Source organism: Prionailurus viverrinus, chromosome A2 (genome assembly GCF_022837055.1).
Source record: "Prionailurus viverrinus isolate Anna chromosome A2, UM_Priviv_1.0, whole genome shotgun sequence".
NCBI classification, from domain to species: Eukaryota; Metazoa; Chordata; class Mammalia; order Carnivora; family Felidae; genus Prionailurus; species Prionailurus viverrinus.
The window spans coordinates 13,983,918-14,008,091 of record NC_062562.1 but is presented as its reverse complement, the minus strand read 5'-3'; the positions used below and the strand labels follow the sequence as shown (position 1 = coordinate 14,008,091).

The window sequence follows — 24,174 nt, the reverse complement described above, 5'->3', positions numbered from 1 at the left end:
GCATTGTGCTAAGTACCAGAACACAGAAGCATGGAATCTATCAAATGTGACACGGTACTGTGTATTAACTTAAGAAATAAATGTGTAAATTAAACTAAGAAATTCCTGGAGTATTGTTTAGCCGCCCATCCAGTATATATGTGCACACAGGCCAATATCCCTGATGAATATAGATGCAACATTTCTCTGTATATTAGCAAACCAAATTCAACAGGACATTAAAGGATCATATGCCATAACCAAATGGGATTTTTCCCTGGGATGCAAAGATGATTCAACACACACAAATCAATAAATATGATATAGCACATTAAAAGGATGAAAGACAAAAATTGTGTGATTATCTCAACAGATGCAGAAAAAGCATTTGATAAAACTCAACATTTTTTCATGATAGAAAACATTCAAGTTGGGTATAGAAGGAATACACCTCAACATAATAGAGGCTGTACATGAGAAACATACTGCCAACATCATACCCATTAGTGAAAGGTTAAAAGCAGGAACGAGGGGCACCTGGGCTCAGTTGGTTCAGGTCATGATCTCACAGTTCGTGAGTTCAAGCCCTGCATTGGGCTCTGTGCTGTCAGCACGGAGCCCACTTTGGATCCTCTGTCTCCCTCTCTCTCTGCCTCTATCTCAAAAATAAGCATAAATTTAAAAAATAAAATCAGGAACCAGACAAGAGTGCCCACTCTCACCACTCCTTTTCAACATAATTCTGGAAGTCCTGCCCAGCTAAGCCAGAAAAAGAAACAAAAGACAGCCAAATCAGAAAGGAAGACGTAAAATCATCTGTTGATAATATGATCTTGTATATAGAAAATCCTAAAGACTATCAAAAAACTGTTAGAACTAAAACATTCAGAAAAGTTTTTTTTTTATATATTTATTTTTGAGAGAGAGCATGAGCAGCCAAGCGGCAGATAGAGGGAGAGAGAGATGTAAAAAAAATTTTTTTAATTGCTATTCTTAAAATAACCGGGAAGAAAGATTTCCTGTATCAGGCTGGAAAGATAGACAATGTCATCCCAACTTACCTTTGCTTAAGACTTTAAAAAAATGTTAATTTGAAAGACAGTGCATGCAAGCGGGGAGGGACAGACAGAGAGAGAGAATCCCAAGCAGGCTCTGCGCTGCCAGCACAGATCCCCAGTGTGGGGCTCCAACTCACCAATCGTGAGATCATGACCTGGGCCAAAACCAAGAGTTGGACGCTTAACCGACTAAGCCACCCAGAAAAGTTTTAAAATACAAAATCAGCATGCTAAATTCAGTTCCATTTCTACACACCAACAATGAACTAGCTGAAAAAGACAATAATCCCATTTACAACAGCATCAAAGATACCAAAGTGCCTAGATATGAATGTAACTAAAGAAGTAAACGCTCTGCCTAGAGCTTTAGATATTGGTTAATATCCAACATATCAAAATTACATTCTGATGAAAGAAATTAAAGTCACAAATAAATGGAAATAGAGCCCATGTTCATGGATCAGAAAACTTAATGTTAAAATGTCTATACTACACAAAGCCATGTAGGGATTTGATGCAATATCTATCAAAATTCCAATGCCATTTTTCACAGAAATACAAAAAAAAATCTTAAAATTTGTGTGGAACTACAAAAGTTCCTAGATAGCCAAAGCAATCCTAAAAAAGGACTAAGCAGAGGCATCATGCTTCCTGATCTAAAACTATACTACAAAGTGACAGTAATCAAAATGATATGGTAACTACCATAAAAACAGGCACATAGACCAATGGATCAGAAACAAAAGCCCAGAAATAAATCCCCACATATACAGTAAGCTAATGCTTGTCAAGGCAGCCAAGAATAATCAAGAGGGAAAGGATAGTTTCTTCAGTAAATGGTGCCGGCACAACTGTCTATCCACAGGGAAAAGAATGAAATTGGACCTCTATCTTACACCACTCACAAAAATTAACTCAAAATGGATTACGGACTTAACAAGACCCAAAACCATAAAGATTCCAAAAGAACACCTAGGGAATAATTTCCTCCACTTTGGTCTCAGCCATAATTTTTTGGATACGCCACCGAAAGCACAATCAACAAAAGCAAAAATGAACAAGGAATGACAAAGCATGGAACCAGGGGGACTGTATCAAACCAAAATGCTCTGCACAGCAAAAGAGATGACAACATGAGGAGGCAACCCATGGAACGGGAGAAAATATTTGCAAATCATCTATATGGCAAGGGGTTAATATCCAACATATATAAATTTAAAAACGGGCAGAGGACTTGAATGGACATTTTCCCAAAGAAGACATAGAGATGGCCAATTGATGCTCAACATCACTAAGCATCAGGGAAATGCAAATTGAAACCGATCTGATATATCACCTCACACCTGTTAATGTAACTATTATAATAAAGACATGTGATAACAAATGTTGGCAAGGGTGTGGGGAAAGTAGAACACTTGTGCGCTGAAGGTGGGAATGTCAACTGATACAGCCACTATGGAAAATTGTATGAAGGCTCCTCAAAAACACTGAAAATGGAACTACCAGCAATCCCATTTCTGGGCATATGTCTGAAGGAAATGAAATCGCTAGCTCAAAGAGATAGTTACACACCCATGTTCATGACAGCATTATTCATAATAGCCAAGACATGGAAACAACCTAAGTGTCCACCAACATATGAATGGATAAAGAAAATATTATATATAAAGCTAAATGTGAGATTATATATACATAATATTCTATATATGTATAGATTAATATTAACTATATTAATATATAATATTAATATAATTAATATTAATATAATATTAACATAACTGTATTATAGTTATATAATATAATATATAACATTATATATTAATATAATATAATATTAACATAACTATATTATAGTTATACAATATAATATATAATATTATATATTAATATAATATAATATTAACATAACTATATTATAGTTATATAATACAATATATAATATTATATATTAATATAATATAATATTAATATAACTATGTTAACATATAACATTCTAATATATGTGTTAGAATACTAGTCACAAAGAAGGAAATCCTGCCTTTTGTAGAAACATGGTTGGACCTGTGGACCTTGAGGGCATTATGCTAAGTGAAATAAGTCAGACAGATAAAGACAAATACTGTGTGATCTCACTTATGTGTGGAACCTAAAGACATGGAACTCGAGAGAATGGTGGTTGCCAGGGGCTGAGTAGTGGGAGAAATGGAGAGATGTCGGTTAGAATATAAACTTCCGGTTATAAGATGTAAATTCTGAGTATCTAGTATACATTATGGTGACTATAATTAACAATATTGTATACTTGAAAGTGGCTATGAAAGTAGAGCTCTAATGTTCTCACTGTAACAACAACAAAAAATGGTGAAGGGCGCCTGGGTGGCTAGTCAGTTAGGTGTCCGACTTTGACTTGGGTCATGATCTCACGGTTTGTGAGTTGACCCCACATTGGGCTCTGTGCTGGCAGTATGGAGCCTGCTTGGGATTCTCTCTCTCTCTCTCAAAATAAATAAACTTAAAAAATGGTGAGGTAAAGGGTTAAAAGGGTGTCGACTGTATTGTGGTAGGCATGTTGCAATATATACATACACCAAATCATCACATTGTACACCTTAAATTTACCCAATGATATGTGTCAATTACATCTCAATAAAGTCGAGAATTAATTAGAAGTCACCATGTAGCCATCAATGAGCAAACAGTCTGCACAGAGATGTTTATAGCAGCTTTACTCATAATTCAAAACTTGGAAGACCCAAGATGTATGTGAATGGATAAACAAACTGATAATGGAATATTATGCAGCATTCAAAAGAAGTGAGATATAAAGCCATAAAAAGATACGGAGGAACCATAAATTCATATTACTAAGCGGAAAAAGCCAATCAGAAAAGGGGACACACTGTATGATTCCAATGATATATTACGGAAAAGGTAAAACCATGGAAGACACTAAAGATCAGTGGCTCCCAGGAGGTGAGAGAAGGAGAGAGGAGGAGACAGAGCACAGTGGACTTGCAGGGCAGTAAAACTACTCTGTATGAAACTGTAATGATGGATACATTCATTCTGTATGTGTCCAAACCCATAAAACGTACAGGACCAAGAGTGAACCCAAAGATGAACTACAGGCACTGGGATTATTGGTAACAATGTATCACTCTGGTGAGGGATGTTGCTAATCAGGGTGCTATATATCTGAGGTGGCAGGGGATATATAGGAAATCATGTACCCTTATCTCAATTTTGCTGGAACCTAAAACCGTTCTAATAAACGCGTGGGTGGCTCAGTCAGTTAAGCATCTGACTCTTGACTTTGGCTCAGATCATGGTCTCATAGTTCATGGGTTCGAGCCCCACTTTGGGCTCTGTGCTGGCAGTGTGGATCTTGCTTGGGATTCTCCTCTCTCTCTCTCTCTCTCTCTCTCTCTCTCCCTCTCTCTCTCAAAATAAAAGAAATAGGGGCACCTGGGTGGCTCAGTTGGTTGAGCGTCTGACTTCGGCCCAGGTCATGGTCTCACAGTTTGTGGGTTCGAGCCCCGCATCAGGCTCTGTGCTGACAGCTCAGAGCCTGGAGCCTGCTTCAGATTCTGTGACGCCCTGTCTCTCTGCCCCTTCCCCACTCATGCTCTGTCTCTCTCTGTCTCTCAAAAATGAATAAACGTTAAAAAAGTGAAAAAAAAAAAGAAATAAACTTTGAAGAAAAAGGTGTTTTTTTTAGTTGACCGTCATAATATCAGTTTCAAAATAGACAAAAGAAAAATGTCCTCTAATTTGGAAATGCACTGAAGATTAGAGTGGAGAAAACAATTCTAGTAAAGCAGAAACTTATGTACTGTTTCTCTAAAACTCTCCGATGATCTTTGAAGAAGCCATAGGAGCCCAGACAGCTATGAAGTGACTGCTCCTAAAACCTCATATGGCAAAAAAAACCACTCATTTTTTAAAACATTTATTCATTTTTGAGAGAAAGACAGAGTGCGAGCAGGGGAGGGGTAGAGAGAAAGAGGGAGAAACAAATTCTGAAGCAGGGTTCAGGCTCTGAGCTGTCAGCACAGAGCCTGATGTGGGGCTGGAACCCATGAGCTGTGAGATCGTGACCTGAGCTGAAGTTGGACGCTTAACCAACTGAGCCACCCAGGTGCCCCTAAAAAAGACTCACTTTTTTGCAATAAGGGCTGATTCAGAATTCAAAATGTATTCAGAAATGGGTAGTCAAGGGGCACCTGGGTGGCTTAGTCAGTTGAGCTTCCGACTCTTGACTTCAGCTTAGGTCATGATCCCAGGCTCGTGGGGTAGAGCCCCACGTTGGGCTCTGTGTTGAGCGTGGAGCCTGCTTAAGATTCTCTCTCTCTCTCTCTCTCTCTCTCTCTCTCTCTCTCTCAAATTTTTTTCTAAAATTTAAACATTTTTTAATTAAAAAATTAAATCAACAAATCTAACAGGATATTCTCAGTTTCTTTCTGAATAAAGTAGCTATTTGGAGTCTAGCTTTGATATCACAATTTCAAATTACCTATGTGCTTAATATCGTTGTCCCTGAGAAAGGGAGGTTTAACTTACGATGACATCCAATGTGCTCTAGAGTGTTCAAAAATAATGAACATTTTGGACACAGATAGCAATGTATTATGAATTTATAGATGCAAAGACCTGTGACGAATAGGGTCTTCAGAACAAACAAACGCACCCTATTTTCAAGATCTAGAAACTATCCAAGTCAAAAACCTCACAAGTAGAATCCATTCTGCAAGGCTTTAGTCGAGACAATATTCAGCTTCATGTTGTCACATTAGAATGACACCAAGAATCTGAGTAATCCGTGGGCTCGATAAAAGAAGGGAAGCAAATCAGTGATGTCACCTTTGACTGCATTCGGTTTATCACTATATAAAACAAAAAGCTGTCCTAAGGGTTGCAGTCCACTCAGATAAGTATTATTGGAAAAGAAAACTGAAAGAGTAAAGATATTCTACTGTGTAATGGGACAGAAAGAAACGTCATATTACTTTCATTAAATATACAATGTTAACGAAAGGGGCGCCCGGGTAGCTCAGTCAATGTATCATCAAATTTCGGCTCAGGTCATGATTCACAATTGGTGAGTTGGAGCCCTGCATCTGGCTCTGAGCTAACAGCGCAGCACCTGCTTGGGGTCCTCTCTCCCTCTCTCTGCCCCTCCCCTGCTCACTCACGCTCTCTCTCAAAAATTAAAAAAATTAAAAAAAAAGAATATTAACGAAGTCCTACTGCATTTATTATGTTTTCCTTTTACAAAGTCTTACAGTTACTACCCTAAGAATATGCAACAATATAACCTACAAATATAAATATCCTATAAAGAGTTTAAAAAGAAGTTCGAATAAATTTTCATGTGAGAGGAAAGAAACATAAAAGCGTTGTTATACATTTTAATCAAACATATTGTTTGAGAAACAATGTTTTCTATTTGTAGTACTACCAAATACTACTAATTGCCGCTGTTAATTAGCCCTATTGTGGTTTTGCTCAAGCAATAGTAGCAGGAGAGTAAACATTACACAACATACGTAATCTCAAATAAACAATTTTTCGTATATTTATGTTAAAGTAGTAACGTGTGTGTAATCATTATTTCATGATCGCTCTGGTGAGCTGTGGCTGTGTTCTGTATGCCGGTCAGCACCTGCCCTCCCGCGGGACCCCCAGGGAGGGACCGCCCCGGCGCCGAGACCAACCAAGGACCTCGGTCCTTAACAAGCTCCACCCCCGTGACAAACCCCGCCCCTTCGGCGGATCCTGGCCTCGCCCCCAGAATGCCTGCGTTTCAGTAATTGGCCCCGCCTCCGCAGTGCCCAGGCTCCGCCCCTGATACGCAAACAGGCCATTGCTCGGTAGCCTAGGACAAGGGCTCCCCAGTTCCGGTTTAGTTGTCATGGTGGGGCCCAGCCCGCCTAGCCTCGTCTTTTCCGGTCTCAGTCCGGCGTGGCAGGGCGGCGGGGGCAGCCTTAGCCCTTTCAAGACTTTCTCTGTCATGGCCGCGCCCTACCTCTCCTTCCGGCCTCAGCCTGTCATGGCGGCGCCCGGAGTAACAACTTCCGGACGCAGCTTCGGCAATTGTCCGGCTCTCCCTAGCCCCAGCTGCCATGGCGGCACCCAAGGTTCACCGGAAGTAAGCCGTCGGAAGTGAGGCGGTGCCTCTGCCCGGAAGCGAGTGCGGCGCTGAGAAAGATGGCGGCGGCGGCTGCGGTGGGCAACGCGGTGCCTTGCGGGGCCAGGCCTTGCGGGGCCCGGCCCGGCGGGCAGCCCAAGCCCGGGCCGCAGCCGCGCACCCTCCTCGCCGCCGGGCCGGCGCTCATAGCGAGCGGTGACGAGCTGGTTGCTGCCGTGTGGCCGTACCGGCGGCTGGCACTGCTGCGGCGCCTCACGGTGCTGCCGTTCGCGGGTCTGCTCTACCCGGCCTGGCTGGGCGCCGCGGCCGCCGGCTGCTGGGGCTGGGGCAGCAGCTGGGTGCAGATACCCGAAGCCGCACTGCTTGTGCTCGCCAGCATCTGCCTCGCGCACGCGCTCACCGTCCTCTCGGGGCATTGGTCCGTGCACGCGCACTGCGCGCTCACCTGCACCCCGGTAAGTGCTCGGGCACGAGCCTGACCCTCGACTCGGTCGAACCTTGCGGCGGGTCGCAGTCACGACGTTTGTGTAGGTCCCCACTCCATCCCGGGCTTCCCATTTGCTGGGCCTGAGTCCCCAGCGTTGCCCTCTGGGTGTCCAAACCCTGGCCCTACTACTGACTTGCTGTGCGACCCTGACGCAGGTTATTTCCTTTTTCTGGAATCCCTCCTTGGTGTGGTCATTTAGGCTCGGGAAGCTAATATCTATAAAAAGCTCAGCGTAGGATCCGACATATGTTCTTCTTTGTTATGGCTTGTTAATGCTAGCGACCATAATAGCAAGTACTAGGTTGCTTCTAGAAACGGTCCTACTTTCTTCCCCTGTGTCTCTGTCTACTACTTTGGTTTTCAGAGTGTGAGGCTAGACCCGCCGGGTGAGTTTACTTGTCTGTGGAGGTTGGTTTGAGAGCTCTGTTGTCTGGTGTTTACAGGCCCTCACATACTAGGACCAAAATTAGGTTGAAATGCACTTTGATCATAGCAAGCATTTAAGAGGAGCAGGAGCAGTTTGTGAGCAAGTGACTTCAAGTGCTTTTTGCTTTTTGTCTCTTTATGCCTGCCTGCAAGCTGAGTGTGGTGACAGTGAGGACTTCTTTCAGAACACACTTTTAGAAGCACAGTAGCACTTCTGACCCTTAACCGCCAGGATCTGGATAGGGAGAGCTGCCCTGGGTCAGCAGTTACTATCAGTGACTCCACCACCACTCTCTGGGCCTGCCTTGGATGACACTGGCATGTTTGGAGCCATGGGCACTGAGGTCCAGCCAGTCTCCCCTTTGATCCCAGGCATGTGTCTGCTGGAAGGAGAGGGAAAGGGAGCAGCATTAAGGGCGGCAGAAAGAGAAGTCCATTCTCTTTGACTGCACACATGGGCTGGGTCCTCTTTCTCTTCTGAGAGAATAAAGTCTCTTGTTTCCCCAACAAGCCTTATCCCAGGGGAGGGGCTCAAACTTACGGGCTTGGTGGCTTCAGGTCAGGACAACGAAAGATTCCAATGAGGGACCAAAAAACGGAGGGAAATTGGAGAGAGTGTGACGTCTCTCCCCAAACGTCCAGCTGCCTTTTGGCCTGCAGGTAAAAAACGTGCCTGTTCACTTCCTCTCCAGGGATGAAGGACAAGGAGCTGAGTGACTGTGGGGTTAGGACAGGCAGGTCCGGGATCAGAGATCTCAGACGGGTGCTTCTCTCTGGGTTTCAGTTCACCCTTGTGTAAAGCGAGAACTGTAACACCCACCTCCCGTTCCACAGTGAGAAGAGCCTGAAATGACCGCAGCCTTCCTGGCGTGGGGCCGGCCCCACGTAGCACTTTGCACTTTTTTTCCGCGGCATTCCCATCCCCAAGTTCATCGCTTAATGTTTTGTCTTTGTCGTTCTTTTCCTCCTGCTTCCATGCCAGTGAATGCCCCGAGGGTCAGGGCCTTTCTACTGAGGGTCACCCTTTGGCGCCTCCCCGCACAAACACACACGTCCCAGGGGCTGAGTGGGCTGGCCCAGCAGCCGCGAGCTGGCTGCAGCGTGGGCTTGCCGGAGCACTGACTGACCTCCAGCCAGCGCCTCCATGTCATAGGTGCTGAGGGGCCTGCAGCGAACAAAGCAGACGAAAGCCGTTGCCTTCATGGCGTTAGCGAGAGAGGTAGAGCTCGTACTCAGCCATCAGTGCTCAAAAGGAAAAAGCGGGACGAGGAAAGGAGTGTTGTGAGGGCCCTTTACATGGAGCCTCCTCCAGGGGAGGGCTCCTAAGAAGGTGACATTTGAGCAAGGGCCTGACGCTGAGTGTGTGACCGCATGTTCCAGGCAGAGAAAACGGCTCGTGCAGAGGCCCTCAGCTGAGGCAAGGACGAGTCTTGCCTCGTCGTCCCTGGTCACTTCAGGACACGTGATGAACGGTTAAAGGAGGGGAGGCAGAGCAGCAGCAGGCCAGCGGGCTGGGACAGGGCTCAGCCCATGTGCATTGAGGGCACATCTCATGCGGGGGGGGGGGGGGGGGGGGGGCTTCTTCCTGTTTGAGTTCAGCAGCGCCCCAGGCATCAGGTGCTGTCCATCACTCCTGATTTTATGACACGAGACCAGCAGTGTGGTCAGGTAGTGTCTATGTCTCAATGACAGATGGGGAAGTGGCCGGGCCAGCCTCCGGAGCCCAGTGGTGTGTTCTGCGCCCAGACGTGCGATGCGTGCAGCCTCCCTGGTGGGGGCTGTGCAGCTGGGGGGTGGGAAGGGCTCAGCAGCAGCACTTTGTCTCTCACAGGAGTACGACGCCAGCAAAGCAACCTTCGTGAAGGTGGTGCCGACCCCCAACAATGGCTCCACTGAGCTTGTGGCCCTCCACCGGGATGAGGTAGGGACCTGCTGCTGGGCCGCCCAGCCCAGGGTTTGGGTCGGAGGGGGGGGTGGACTCCCAGGCACTGGCAGGCATGCCCAGGTTAGGGGCTTCTGCCACAGAGATGCCTCTGCTCCCACAGGGCGAAGATGGGCAAGAGGTGCTGTCCTTCGAATTCCAGAAGATCAAGTATTCCTACGATGCCCTGGAGAAGAAGCGCTTCCTCCCTGTGGCCTTTCCTGTGGGAAATGCCTTCTCATATTACCAGAGCAACAGAGGCTTCCAGGAGGACTCTGAGATCCGCGCGGCCGAGAAGAAGTTTGGGAGCAATAAGTGAGTCCCAGGGTGCCCCCGTGTTCTGACAGGGCTGGAGCTCTGCCCACAGTCACAGCAGGGATGCTTGGCCGTGCCAGTGGCCCCTTTCCCATTTCTGCCCCACCACGCTCCCGAGTCAGGGTGCCTAGGAAGTGGGGTGGAGGAGGTCACCCTTTAAACAATACATCCCAGGGGCGCCGGGGTGGCTCAGTCAGTTGAGCGTCCAACTTCGGCTCGGGTCATGATCTCACGGTTTGTGGGTTCGAGCCCCGTGTCGGGCCCTGTGCTGACGGCTCGGAGCCTGGAGCCTGCTTCCGATTCTGTGTCCCCCTCACTCTCCGCCCCACCCCTGCTTGTTCTCTGTCTCTCTCTGTCTTTCAAAAATGAATAAACATTAAAAAAAATAAATACATAAACACTACATCCCAGGTGAAGATGGCGGGCACCTTTTGAGAAATGTGCTGTGGTCTTGTCTCCCCTGAACTGGCCTGCTGACAGAGACCCTGGAGGGCCCTCCAGCGGGAGTGCGTGCAGCTCTTCATGGGAGCCTGGCCTGAGGCCCCGGAGTTGGCTGTTGATCCTCGTTTTGTAATTACTATAGTTTTTCTCTGGCTTATGTATTTATTTATTTTTAGTCTTGTCGTTTTATTTTTTTTAAAGTTTAGTCATTTTTGACAGAGAGAGAGAGAGAGATAGAGCATGAGTGGGGGGGTGGGGGGTGCATAGAGAGGGAGACACAGAATCCGAAGCAGGCTCCAGGCTCCGAGCTGTCAGCACAGAGCCCGATGCAGGGCTCGAACTCACGGACCGCGAGAGCACAACCTGAGCCCAAGTCGGATGCTCAAGTGACTGAGCCACCCAGGCGCCCCTGTTGTTTTGGAGTTTATTTATTTTGAGAGAGAACACGCACGTGCACTCACAAGTAGGGGAAGGGCAGAGAGAGAGAGCGAGAGAATCGATGCAGGGTTCGAACTCAGAAACCTCAAGTTCGTGACCTGAGCCAAAGTCAGATGCTTAACCCACTGAGCCACCCAGGTGTCCTATTTCTCTTTGTTTTTAAGTTTTTTTCCTGAGCGTAAGTTGTCACCTTTGTCCTCGTATTTTTCCCAGCACTTCAGGAAGAGTGGTAAAAGGAATTGTTAGTGATCACCCTGGCTCTCTTTTGTGCCAGGCACGATGCCAGCTGCCTTGTACGTATGTGCTTTCTCTTCAGTCACCGAAACCACCAGTGCCGACACGCTACTGGGAGGGGGCAGAGCTGGACTTCAGAGCCCCTGTCCCTGCCACCGTGATAATCATCCTCGACCTGAAAATCCTTAGACCCTTTAGGGAATTCTCCCCTGACTTCATTGCTTTTTAAAAATTACAGATGGTGGCAGCAGGGGCGGGGTGGGTTGGGGGGGTTGGCACCTGGGTGGCTCAGTTGGCTAAGCGTCTGACTCTTGATTTTGGCTCGGGTCATGATCTCGGGGTTTGTGAGATCGATCCCCCCCAAATCGATCCCGCGTTGTCAGCACAGAGCCTGCTTAGGATTCTCTCTCTCCTTCTGTCTGCCCCTCCCCTGTGCTTACACACATGCAGGTGCACACACAGTCTCACTTTCAGAATAAGCAAACGTTAAAAATACAGATGTGTTATTTCAAATAGCAACGTAGTGGGAAGGTTTATAAGAAATTTTTTACTTACTTCCCTGCTTAAGGTCAGCCTTGATGGTGGCATGGGATGTCCCCTTGCACACCTTCCTGCCTCATGCAAAGTCACCTGACAATGCGGAATGGGCCCCGGTTGTTATTGTTTGTTTTTATCACAGTGGATTCTTTTTCTCGCATCTCACCTCTAGTACTCATCTCTAAGGGCAGGGCGAGGAGCACCCAGGCTGACCTGGCTCGTTCCCTGGCCCGGCTGGGCTATCACACACAATGCCGCAGAACACACCCTTAGGCCCCACTCCTCAAATTCTGGGGCTTTCGTTGAGGGAGTTTGGGGGAAATTTCAGCTCCAGACCTCCCGTCTCGAAATCAGGGTGGGGCTCAGCCCCCAGGGGACCCCACAGTACCCCACAGCCAGGCCTCTTCTGCACAGCTTCAGGGCCCCCATCGCACAGTCAGGTACTCCTTCTCCGCCTGCTTGTCACCCAGTCTGATGACCGGTTCTGTCTTGCGCTAACCCTGCTCGAGTGCGTGGCTACCTGAACAACCTGTCGCTGATTCAGAAGCTTCACCTCGGTTCTGTGGAGCAGAGGGCTGGCAGCAGTTAGCATGCTAGTCACAGTCGAGTGGACTGTCCCTCCTGGCTCCTTGTTTCCCGAGGGGCTCCCGAGGCCTCACGCCGTGAACAAGATGTGGGGTCTGGTCTCTTGCAGGGCCGAGATGGTGGTGCCTGACTTCTCAGAGCTGTTCAAGGAGAGAGCCACGGCACCCTTCTTTGTGTTCCAGGTAAACAGCAGCTTGGGCTCTCCCCCCACCCTGTTCCTTGGGCCTTCCACAGCCAGAGCAGTCTCCTTTCTCCACACCTGAAAATCTGTCTGTCTGCACGGGCCTGGGCCGTGGGTAGAACAGCCCGTGGTGTGCCTTCCCAGCCTCCTCAGGTGTCCATCTTCGTGTGCTCCCGTGGATGGACGGGCGGGGGTGTGGACACACAGGCTGTGTCCTGCAGGTTTTTTGCGTGGGGCTCTGGTGTCTGGATGAGTACTGGTACTACAGCGTCTTCACACTTTCCATGTTGGTGGCCTTCGAGGCCTCCCTGGTGCAGCAGCAGATGAGGAACATGTCAGAGATCCGGAAGATGGGCAACAAGCCTCACATGATCCAGGTGTGGCCAACAGGGAGACTTGCTGGGGAGGGGGGGTGCGGGGGGGCACCTGCCAGTCTCAGGGTGGGCGTGGAGCGAGGGCGGGGTGAGGTCGGCTCTCGGCGTGCACCTGCATCATGCCCCCTCTCAAGAGGCAGAGCTGAGTGCACCTCCCCTCCACCCAGGTCTACCGCAGCCGGAAGTGGAGGCCCATCGCCAGCGATGAGATCGTTCCCGGAGACATTGTGTCAATCGGTGAGGCACAGTTCTGTTCCGTCCTGGCGGGAGCCCTTCTCTCGGCTTCCGTCCAACCCTCCCGCCCCTTCCCGCAGGCCGCTCCCCACAGGAGAACTTAGTGCCCTGTGACGTGCTGCTGCTGCGCGGCCGCTGCATCGTGGACGAGGCCATGCTCACAGGGGAGTCGGTGCCACAGATGAAGGTGCTGGGTGGGGAGTAGGGGTCGTGCTCGGTGTACTCACGTGCCTCACTGTCTCATTCGTGGAGCAGGGAGAGGGCTGGTCGCTAGGCCGGGATCCTGCCTAGGCACGGCTGGAGGAGGCCAGAGGAGGTGCGGTGCCTAGATGGAGCTGCCGGCTCTCCTGGGGGGGTCTGCACCCTGAACGAAGGGGAGCTGGGTGGTGAAGAGAGAGGCCAAGGTCGTTGGGGGTTGTCCAGGCCAGGGACCGGGGATGTCGGACTAGGGTGGGCCAAGAGAAACCAGGAGAGCGTGAACCCCGAGTGAGGCCAGTTGGGGGATCCCGAGGAGTGGATGCGCACACGCAGGTGGGGAGAAGACGAGGTCAGGCTGGGAACCCTGTGAGGGTCAGAGTGGCCCAACCCAGCCCCAGGGGCCCCCTCTTGAGAGACTGGGGATGGAGAAGGAGGCCGAGGTGAGAGCGCCCTCACCGTCCTCTCTTTTCTCCTCAGGAGCCCATTGAAGACCTCAGCCCTGACCGGGTGCTGGACCTCCAGGCCGACTCCCGGCTCCACGTCATCTTTGGGGGCACCAAGGTGGTACAGCACATCCCCCCACAGAAGGCCACCACGGGCCTGAAGCGTAGGTGCCTTGGGGAGATCCGGGGGTGTTCTGGCCCCACCGTCCCCATCCCCTCAACACCTGCTTGGCTGTGCGGGAGTTGGGACGAACAGATACAAGTGATGCTCGTTCTGTTTGTCTCTGCAGCAGTTGACAATGGGTGCGTGGCCTACGTCCTCAGGACCGGATTCAACACGTCCCAGGTATGGCCCCTTGTCTGGCTCTGGGGAGGGTGGGCCCCAGGGCAGGAGGCAGACAGTTGAGACAGTGGCTCTTATGGATCCCAGAACATCCCCGCCACGGGCTTACTCTGACAGAGGGTACTGGTTCGGGGCAGGGTGCAGAGGCAAACCCTAGACTGAGCCCGCTGTCCTCAGCTGAGCTGGTGGGGAGCACAGACAGAGAACGGGCTGTTGCCACACACATTGGGATGGTGTACAGAGTCATGCTCATAAACTCTTCACTAAAATGGCATGAGGGCTGCCTGGTAGAGGTGATGGCCAGACCTCCCTCTGGAAAACCCGGTCCCCCATCTAAACCACTTCTTTCCCTAACCCCCAGTTTTTGGCCACTGGTCTCTATAACCCTTAGCTGAGTTGCAGCCTCCCACATACCTGTGTGGTCCCTGTGTCACGGCTGCAGGACTCACTGGTGGGCCCAGGGCAGGCCCTCCCCATCAGCAGAGGGATACTCTGACTCTCTGTGCTGTCAGATGCTGGAGGCCACCCCTACCCCACACCCCCCCCACACTCCCATGCCAGGAAAGGCCTCTAACCCCCTGTCCTTCTAGGGCAAGCTGCTTCGAACCATCCTCTTTGGAGTCAAGAGGGTGACTGCAAACAACCTGGAGACCTTTATCTTCATCCTCTTCCTCCTGGTCTTTGCCATCGCAGCAGCTGCCTACGTGTGGATTGAAGGTATGCACTGTGGCCCCTCACCTGCCTGCTGGGACCTGTCCCCATGGCCCCCAGGCTGGCAGGCCCTGTCTCCGCAGGCACCAAGGACCCCAGCCGGAACCGCTACAAGCTGTTTCTGGAATGCACACTCATCCTCACCTCGGTCGTGCCCCCTGAGCTGCCCATCGAGTTGTCTCTGGCTGTCAACACCTCCCTCATTGCCCTGGCCAAGCTCTGTGAGTGCCTGGGACAGGGTTGGGTGCCTAGCGGGCTGGGGCCTGGCAGAGCCCCTGACCCTGGCTCCTCTCCTTCCCAGACATGTATTGCACGGAGCCCTTCCGGATCCCGTTTGCCGGCAAGGTAGAGGTGTGCTGCTTCGACAAGACAGGGACCTTGACTAGCGACAGCCTAGTCGTTCGTGGGGTGGCCGGGCTCAGGTGAGCATGGGGGGCCTGGGCCTCTCCCCCAGCAGGTGGCTTTCTGGGAGCTCAAGGGACAGGCGGCACCCACCCAGACCCACCCACGACAGTGGACCACTGAAGTTTGATCACGCGGCAGAGGGGGGTGTTCCCCGTGTACTCTTCAGTGTGACAGCAATGTGGAGGCTCAGCTCCCACCCCAAGCAGCCATACGATCCCTAGAGCCGTCTCTGAGATGGGCACAGTTGGCACGAAGACCAAGACCATGCGTCTCAGCCCCTGTAGTGACTGGCACAGAGTGGAGGCCCATCCCTCATCCTGGCTAGCAAGTCCCAAGAGTCCCTCCACTCCATAACAAGCGGTTTCCTCTCTTTGCAGAGACGGGAAGGAGGTCACTCCTGTGTCTAACATCCCTGTAGAGACACACCGTGCCCTGGCCTCATGCCACTCCCTCATGCAGCTGGATGATGGCACCCTTGTGGGTGATCCACTTGAGAAGGCTATGCTGACAGCTGTGGACTGGACGCTGACCAAAGGTGAGGGGCTGGAGCTTTGGGCCCAGTTCTCACACCCCTGGGTGGGCGGGCTGCACCCCTCGGAGACACCTGTGTGTCCACCTCGGGCAGGCAGGCCTATAACCGTGATGTTCCCCTAGGTGGGCGGGCACAGGCTCACCTCTGACCTGAGACAGTCCATGCCCGTGGGAGTAGAGCCTGCCCCACCCTGTCAGAAGTCACAGGCAGGGGCCTCTGAGCACAGGTCTCTCAGCCTTGACCCTACCTGGAGTGAGGAGCCTCCCCCCAGCCCCCACCTGCAGGCCCTGGGTCTGGGGGTGGGGGGAAGAGAGGGGTGGAAGGGGGAGGCGGGGGCTTGGCTGCCTCTTTGGAGCGAAGGCCCTCAGGATTCGTACTTATTTGTTTCCAGATGAGAAAGTATTCCCCCGAAGTATTAAAACTCAGGGGCTGAAAATTCACCAGCGCTTTCATTTTGCCAGTGCCCTAAAGCGAATGTCCGTGCTCGCCTCCTATGAGAAGCTAGGCTCCACTGATCTCTGCTACATTGCGGCTGTGAAGGGGGCCCCCGAAACCCTGCACTCCATGGTGAGCTAGCCCCGGCCCGGGGGGAAAGGGGGCGCGGGGCGGTCGGTGACATCCCCCCGCGTTCCCTGCAGTTCGCCCAGTGCCCACCTGACTACCACCACATCCACACGGAGATTTCCCGGGAAGGAGCCCGAGTCTTGGCGCTGGGGTACAAGGAGCTGGGGCATCTCACCCACCAGCAGGTAAGGGCCCAGGCTCTCCACCTGCCGGCCCCTTGTCCTCACCGCCTTCTGTTCCCGTCAGCGCCACTATGAGCAGGCATGGTTCCTTCTTCCTCTTCCCATGTCTCTACCTTTGGAGGCCCTGCGTGGCACTCGGTCCTTGGTCCCTTCTTCCCCACTGTGTGCCCTGTCCCTTAGGGGACCCCATCCCATCTTGGCCCCTGAGGCCACTTCTGCCGAGCACAACCAAGGCCCGCCTCCATCCAGCTTCCTACCCCTACACCCTTGGGTCCTCACACCTCCCCAAGGATCACCAGGAAGCACCTCGGATTCCTGTCTCCATCCCAGTTCTGCCCCTACCCTGTCCAACCACCCTGTCACCGTGTGGTCTTGGGGCGCCTCCAGCTCTCGTTCACGCCCTACATCGTCACATCGGTCATCGGCTTTCTTCTCCCCCTCCACCGTCAGTCCTCCTCCTTTATCTGCTTCCACCTGGGCCCTCATCCAGTCCACTTAACACCTGGCAGCTGAGAGATTCTTCCAGAGTGCGCACCAGATTGTGGGCTTACGTTCAGAGCCGCCCTGCTTGATGCCGCTCCCTGAGTCTGTCTGTCTCGTTCCCCTGCTGTTCTTTCTCATGGCAGTTAGTGCTCTGGTTTCTGTGATTTTATTTCACATCGCTTCTGGTAGTAGGCAAGCTCTGTGAGGGCAGGAGGTTTGGGTTTCTGATAGGAGGAACAGGGTGAGTGTGTGCTCAGTGATTAACAAAGGAGTGTCTGACTTTGTTGTCTGGGAGGCTGAGTCACAGGGGCTCCGTGCCCTGCTGTTGCCCATGTAGGGAGGAAAGGCCCCACGGTGGGGAAACCACACAGCACTGCTGAGCCCCTGTGGGTCGCCCTCCCCACTTCTCAGCTTCTGACCCTCACATGTTACTCCTGTAAAGATGGGGCCTTCCCTGACCTCCCTTACCAGCTCAGAAGTGATGGGGGGATGGGTTGTAAGGCACCCCTGTGTTCCCCACACAGGCCCGGGAAGTCAAACGGGAGGCCTTGGAGTGTAACCTCAAGTTCGTTGGCTTCATTGTGGTCTCCTGCCCGCTGAAGGCCGATTCCAAGGCTGTGATCCGTGAGATCCAGAATGCGTCCCACCGGGTATGGCTGCCACACCCCTCCCCATTGGGCCCCAAGGGTGGCCTGACGGGTGGGTGGGTCTTTGTTCCTTCCGGAGAGGGGGATGTGACAGTAGAGGACAGTTCTCCCCTCAGTGGGGCAGGTTTGAGTGGGTATCCAGGTCTCAATAGCAAGGACGTCTTTCTTGGATTTCAGCTGAGCTCCGTCACAGCTCTGGTGCTAACGCTTTTCCAGGCTTGAGGATGCCTGGGGACCCGGCCTGTGCCCACCCACCTCAAGTTGCTTCCTTAGCCCTCAGCATCCTTGGGATGCAAGGGCAGTTCCCCCCCTCCACCCCATCCTAGACAGGAAGAGCTGGAGCTGGGACAGGGGATACAGAGGCACTTCCCAGACAGACCGCATCCATCTGTCCTGTGGTTTCTGTTTTCTAGTTTGGGACTCAGGATGCAGTTTAGAACGTGGGAGGTGAGTGAGCAGTCACAGAGGTGGTGACATGAGCGGCACCCACCTGGCTCTCGGCAATCACAGCCCGTCTTCCCATCACTGGCCCCTAAGTGCAAACGCTGGAGCATCTGTTCCCCTCTGCCTGGGGCAGCTACCAAGCCAAGGGGGTCCACACCAATAGCTGGTTCTTAGTTTGTATTACAGAAAAGGCTTGAGTGTTTTCAGAAAGACATGCATACGTGAATTATTTGCATAAAACGCCACCAAGTTGGGGTGGATTGTGGCCCCTGGAACCCATTCTGCATTAGGAGACCAAGACCTCATTCTGTGGCCTTCTCTAGAGGGGACTCGATCACCAGGTCTCCAGGCTGGAGTTTGACCTGCTGAGCCCTGCCCCACTGAGCCCTCTTCTCTTGCCAGGTGGTCATGATCACAGGCGACAACCCGCTCACTGCCTGCCACGTGGCTCAGGAGCTGCACTTCATTGAAAAGGCACAAACGCTGATCCTGCAGCCTCCCACAGAGAAAGGTGAGGCGCCGTGGAGCCCTGGGCTCTGGGGGACCCTGAGTCCAAGAACAGCTCCTGTCTGGTGGCCCACCTGGATTTCAGGCCTGAGGAACATAGCCTTGCCTCGTCGGCATGCTCAGGCCCCCTGGCCAGGGAGTTCCACACCTGTGTGTCCAGCAGCGTGCGAGCAGCTACTGGTTCCAGGATCAGCGATGACTTACAATCAGGGTGGTTGGTTGTCGTCAGCCAGTCTGTGTTTTCTGTCCTCACACCTGCCTTGGGGCCGGCAGGCTGTCGTACCTGGTGAGGGTTCTCGTAAGCACGGGGATGCTGGCATGACCAGACCCCAGGCAGAGGGCGCGGTGCACGTTACCACCCTTGTCATCTCCGCACCCCATAGGAGGAAACTGACAAGGTCAGCTGTTAGGGCCCCCACTTTGTAGACAAGGAAAAAGAAGTAAACTCATCGACCTCAGTCGCTCAGTGGTACTTGGAGGATTTGCTCCCAGGTGTCCTGACTCCAGAGCTCATGGCCTCTGGTCATTTCTGAGTAACCAAATTGGCTGCAAGTGGTGCCCAAGGATAGAGTCCATTGAGGGGCACATCCAGCCCCAGCACCTCCGGCTGGTGGGGTGTGGGGTCTGTTAGATTGTTAGATGCCAAGGGATGGCGTCTGGCTGGGGAATGACATGCGTCGGAATGTCACCAGGCTGCAGATCAGAGGAGGTTGCAGCTTTGGGAACTGGGCTGGATTCTAGAATCTCCCAGCCCTTCCAGTCAATGCGTTAGTGCCAGATCTCTGTCGTCTCTGTCCCAGCCCCAGGCACTATGGTCTTCCAGAGCCCAGGGATTGTAGGCAGGTGGCCCAGAGGTGGCTGTCGGGACTGTTGATTGGCAGATGAAGCTGGTCTAACAAAACGGCCACAACAAAAGGCACGTGGAGGCTGGTTTCCCTCCTAGCCAGGACAGCCCAGGATGAGCCATACAGTGCCAGAAGGCCTCCCTCAGCCGTCCTTGTCACTCAGCATCCACGTCTAGGCCAGCCATCTAGAAAGAGGAAGTGGTTGGTAAGCAGTGTCTGGCCCGAGGAAGTGACTCAGGGTGTCCAGGCCCTAGGAGAGGAAGGTTTCAGGCAGGCCCCAGGGGTAGGGGTGCCTTGCTCCTGAGGTCAGGCTGTCTGGATTTGAATCTGACTGTCATGTGGCCTCAGGCCAGTGGCCTAGGCTCTGGGTTCTTGAATCCTTTGTATGGGAGGGTTCTGTGAACAATCTGTGGGGTTCCTGGGCTGCAGGTGTGGACCCGGTTGGTAGGGATAAAGAGGGGTGAGGGCAAGAACATGCGTCAGGGAGATGAGACTAGGACCGTATGTGTGAGGTCCATGTGAGGGGGATTTGCTGAGCGGCTGAACCCCTCTCCCTGACCCTGGGCTCTGGCCCTGCAGGTCGACCCTGCGTGTGGCGCTCTATCGATGGCAGTGTCATACTGCCCCTGGCTAGGGGCTCCCCAAAGGCGCTGGCCCTGGAGCATGCCCTGTGCCTCACGGGTGACGGCCTGGCCCACTTGCAGTCCGAGGACCCCCAGCAGCTGCTTCGCCTCATTCCCCACGTGCAGGTGTTCGCCCGCGTGGCCCCCAAACAGAAGGTGTGTACAGAGGAGGCAGAGGGGCAGGTGGGGCCCTGGGGGCGGCACGGAGCCCTCACTCCGCCCATCTCTGCCCACGTAGGAGTTTGTCATCACCAGCCTGAAGGAGCTGGGCTACGTGACCCTCATGTGTGGCGACGGCACCAATGACGTCGGTGCCCTGAAGCATGCTGACGTGGGTGAGTCCCTCAAGCTGATGGACTGTCGCTTCCATCGCTGTTCTGCCAGCACGGGCTTAGGCTTAGCTTCAGAGACACGTCACTGAGCCAGGGGCCAGTGGGATTGGGGATCTGGGACGTGCAGGCCTGGAAGGGACACAGGTGTCTGAGGAAGAGTGAGGTGAGGGCATCAGGGCCTCTGGGAGGCTCCATGTGGCAGACACAGCTCGGTTTGCTGAGGCCCCCTGGCCCCACGCAGGGACCACGTGGGCACTGAGGGCCAGAGGCCAGTGAGAGATGGGACAAGTGGCGATGCACAAATGGAAGCTGAGGCATTTGCCAAGCGTTCATAGGCTTGGAGTCCTGTCAACAGAATGTAGTCATCGGGCTGATGTTTAAAAACTGATCTGGCGTACTTGTAGCTCTTTCGAGATTCTTAACTGATTTATTTTTTTTTCAACGTTTATTTATTTTTGGGACAGAGAGAGACAGAGCATGAACGGGGCAGGGGCAGAGAGAGAGGAAGACACAGAATCGGAAACAGGCTCCAGGCTCTGAGCCATCAGCCCAGAGCCCGACGCGGGGCTCGAACTCACGAACCGCGAGATCGTGACCTGGCTGAAGTCGGACGCTTAACCGACTGCGCCACCCAGGCGCCCCTCTTAACTGATTTATTAACCAACTGTGGTGTTTATCACCTATTATGTCTTAGAATTACGATCCTTGGCAATAGACTTAGGGAGTCTGTTCATTTTGTCTCCTTTGTGTTTTGTGTATTTGGGTGTTGCTTCCTAAATGTGGAAAGTAAGATAGATGCTCTCTGAGACACTCCCTGGGGAGATGGGCTAAGATGAGGAAGTTGGGGCTCCTGTGAGCAGACTCTGCACTCTGTACTCCGCACGGGGCCTGAGTGGCAGGCTCCTTCTGGCTCCAGACATACAATCACATGCCTCTCCCCCAGGTGTGGCACTCCTGGCCAACGCCCCCGAGCGAGTTGTTGAACGGCGACGACGACCCCGAGACAGCCCCGTCCTGAGCAACAGTGGAGTCCGGGCCACTTCCAGGGCGGCCAAGCAGAGGTCGGGGCTCCCGCCTCCCGAGGAGCAGCTGGCCTCCCAGCGGGTGAGTCTCAGGAGGGGGGCACCAGCATCCCCTGGTGGCCATGTCTCACCCGTGTCGCCCACCACACAGGACCGCCTGAGCCAGGTGCTGCGGGAACTGGAGGACGAGAGCACACCCATCGTGAAGCTGGGGGACGCCAGCATCGCTGCACCCTTCACCTCCAAGCTGTCTTCTATCCAGTGCAGTGAGTCCCATCCCCAGCCCCTCCCTCATGCCCACCCCAGGCCTATCCTGATTGGCACCCATGCCCACACCTTCCTCCCCGACCCCCCGCAGTCTGCCATGTGATCAAGCAAGGCCGCTGCACGCTGGTGACCACGCTGCAGATGTTCAAGATCTTGGCCCTCAATGCCCTCATCTTGGCCTATAGCCAGAGTGTTCTCTACCTGGAGGGCGTCAAGTTCAGTGACTTCCAGGCCACGCTGCAGGGGCTGCTGCTGGCCGGCTGCTTCCTCTTCATCTCCCGCTCCAAGGTGGGCTGAGACACAGGCAAAGCAGGGGTTCCCTCCCCAGCCCACAAGTCCCTTTGCCTCTTTGGGCTAGCTAGGATGGGCTGTTAAAGACACCACCACGTGTCATCCATTTGTCCTCACAGCAGCTCTCAGGGTGGGAACTGTCATCCCCACATCACCAATGAGAATCGGGACAGGGCAGGTACATGCTGAGACTCCCCAAAGTGGCACAACTCGGTTCCCAGCACTGTCTGCCAGCTGGGGTCTCAGGTGGGCCACAAAGAGCCCACAGACAAGGAGAGGACAGATGGGGAAAATAATTATTAAGACCACTCAAAGCGTGCGGTGTCGTGAAAAATACAAAGTGACTCACAGGGCACAGCCTCATGGTCATTCAGGGGAGCCCGTAGGGTTCCCTACAGAATGAGGGAACCGGCCAGGAAGTAGGCAGAAAGGTTATAGGTTGGCATGGGCTGATGCAAAAGAGGCCCTGGAAGCTGGAGAGGGTGGGAGGTGGGTGTTGTCAACCATGCACGCCCAGTGGGCCCCAAAGAGGGCTTTGGTTTATTGTAGAACAAGGGGAAAGAGGATGGACTTGAAGTGCCCATTGACTGCTGTGTGGAGTGTTGGCTGAGGGTGTGATGGCATCTAGACTGAGGTGCTGGGGCACAAGCAGGACTCCAGGGACGGGTACTGACTTATAACCTCCAGGATTTGGTGACTGCTCTCTGCATGAGCCCTGCTAGGAGGCAGGGTGGGAGAGTAGGCCCAGGGTGAGCCTGGACCTTGACCCCCCCACCCTGCTGCTACAGCCCCTCAAGACTCTCTCCCGAGAGCGGCCCCTGCCCAACATCTTCAACCTATACACTGTCCTCACGGTCGTGCTCCAGTTCTGTGTGCACTTCCTGAGTCTCGTCTACCTGTACAGCGAAGCCCAGGCCCGGAGCCCTGAGAAGTGAGTGCTGTCCCAGCATGGGGGTTGGGGAGGGGCGGAAGGCAGTGTCCCTGCGGTGGAGGGTGCACGAGGATGCACACGCAGACATTGCCCTGTGGTGACCACAGCCAGGCAGTGGAGTCAGCCAGGGACAGCCCTGGCTCTGTGCAGGGATGGTGAGAGTCATAGGGTGGCCCTGTCCCCCATGTGTTGCTGCAGGCAGGAGCAGTTTGTGGACCTGTACAAGGAATTTGAGCCGAGCCTGGTCAACAGCACCGTGTACATCATGGCTATGGCCATGCAGATGGCCACCTTTGCCATCAACTACAAAGTGAGGTCCAGCCCATGCCTGAGTTCACCCTGCCCACTTTCTAGGCCCCCACAGCACTTGACTGTCCATCCATCTGTCCCCACAGGGCCCACCGTTCATGGAGAGCCTACCAGAGAACAGGCCCCTGGTGTGGAGCCTGGCTGTGTCACTCCTGGCCATCGTGGGCCTGCTCCTTGGCTCCTCACCTGACTTCAACAGTCAGTTTGGCCTCGTGGACATCCCCGTGGAGGTGAGTGGCCCCGTGGACGTGGCCCCACGACTCAGCCTGGGCCCCCGACTGTGGGCTTCCAGCTCACCAGTGCTCCCTGCCCCGCAGTTCAAGCTGGTCATCGCCCAGGTCCTGCTCCTGGACTTCTGCCTGGCGCTCCTGGCCGACCGTGTCCTGCAGTTTTTCCTGGGGACCCCGAAGCTGAAAGTGCCTTCCTGAGATGGCGGTGCCGGCACCTGCTGCCCATGTTGGTGCCGCCGGGCGGAAGCCCCAAGAGGGAACACTGCCCCAGTGGCCACCAGGACTGATCTGAGCTGGGACACCCCCTATCCCCCACAGCCATCTGAGGGCCTGGCTGGCAGAACCAGCCCTGGGCTGGCACCTTTGGTAAATAAAGCCGCATCCATGATTTTAAGAAGGCCTGCCTCCACCTCTGTCTGCACCACAGAAGGGGTCGTTGTGGGGCTGGGCAATCACTGAGCAGGGTCCCAGCACCCTCCTCAGGAGCCGTGAGATTATTAACGACAG

At 53.0% G+C, this 24,174-nt stretch overlaps 1 protein-coding gene across 1 annotated transcript; it reads left to right on the top strand.

Moving 5' to 3' along the window:
* The first annotated feature begins 7,211 nt into the window (after positions 1 to 7,211).
* On the top strand, positions 7,212 to 24,061 carry ATP13A1 (ATPase 13A1). Its single transcript, XM_047848777.1, has 26 exons — positions 7,212 to 7,640; positions 9,930 to 10,019; positions 10,144 to 10,334; positions 12,679 to 12,751; positions 12,972 to 13,127; positions 13,292 to 13,361; positions 13,439 to 13,545; positions 14,034 to 14,163; positions 14,290 to 14,345; positions 14,933 to 15,059; positions 15,137 to 15,274; positions 15,355 to 15,475; positions 15,836 to 15,993; positions 16,382 to 16,557; positions 16,629 to 16,739; positions 17,744 to 17,869; positions 18,713 to 18,821; positions 20,242 to 20,441; positions 20,524 to 20,620; positions 21,561 to 21,721; positions 21,791 to 21,905; positions 21,998 to 22,194; positions 22,986 to 23,128; positions 23,327 to 23,438; positions 23,524 to 23,667; positions 23,755 to 24,061. The coding sequence occupies exons 1-26, from the start codon at positions 7,245 to 7,247 to the stop codon at positions 23,863 to 23,865; spliced, it is 3,615 nt and encodes a 1,204-aa protein (XP_047704733.1). The 5' UTR covers positions 7,212 to 7,244; the 3' UTR covers positions 23,866 to 24,061.
* Positions 24,062 to 24,174: the final 113 nt, after the last annotated feature.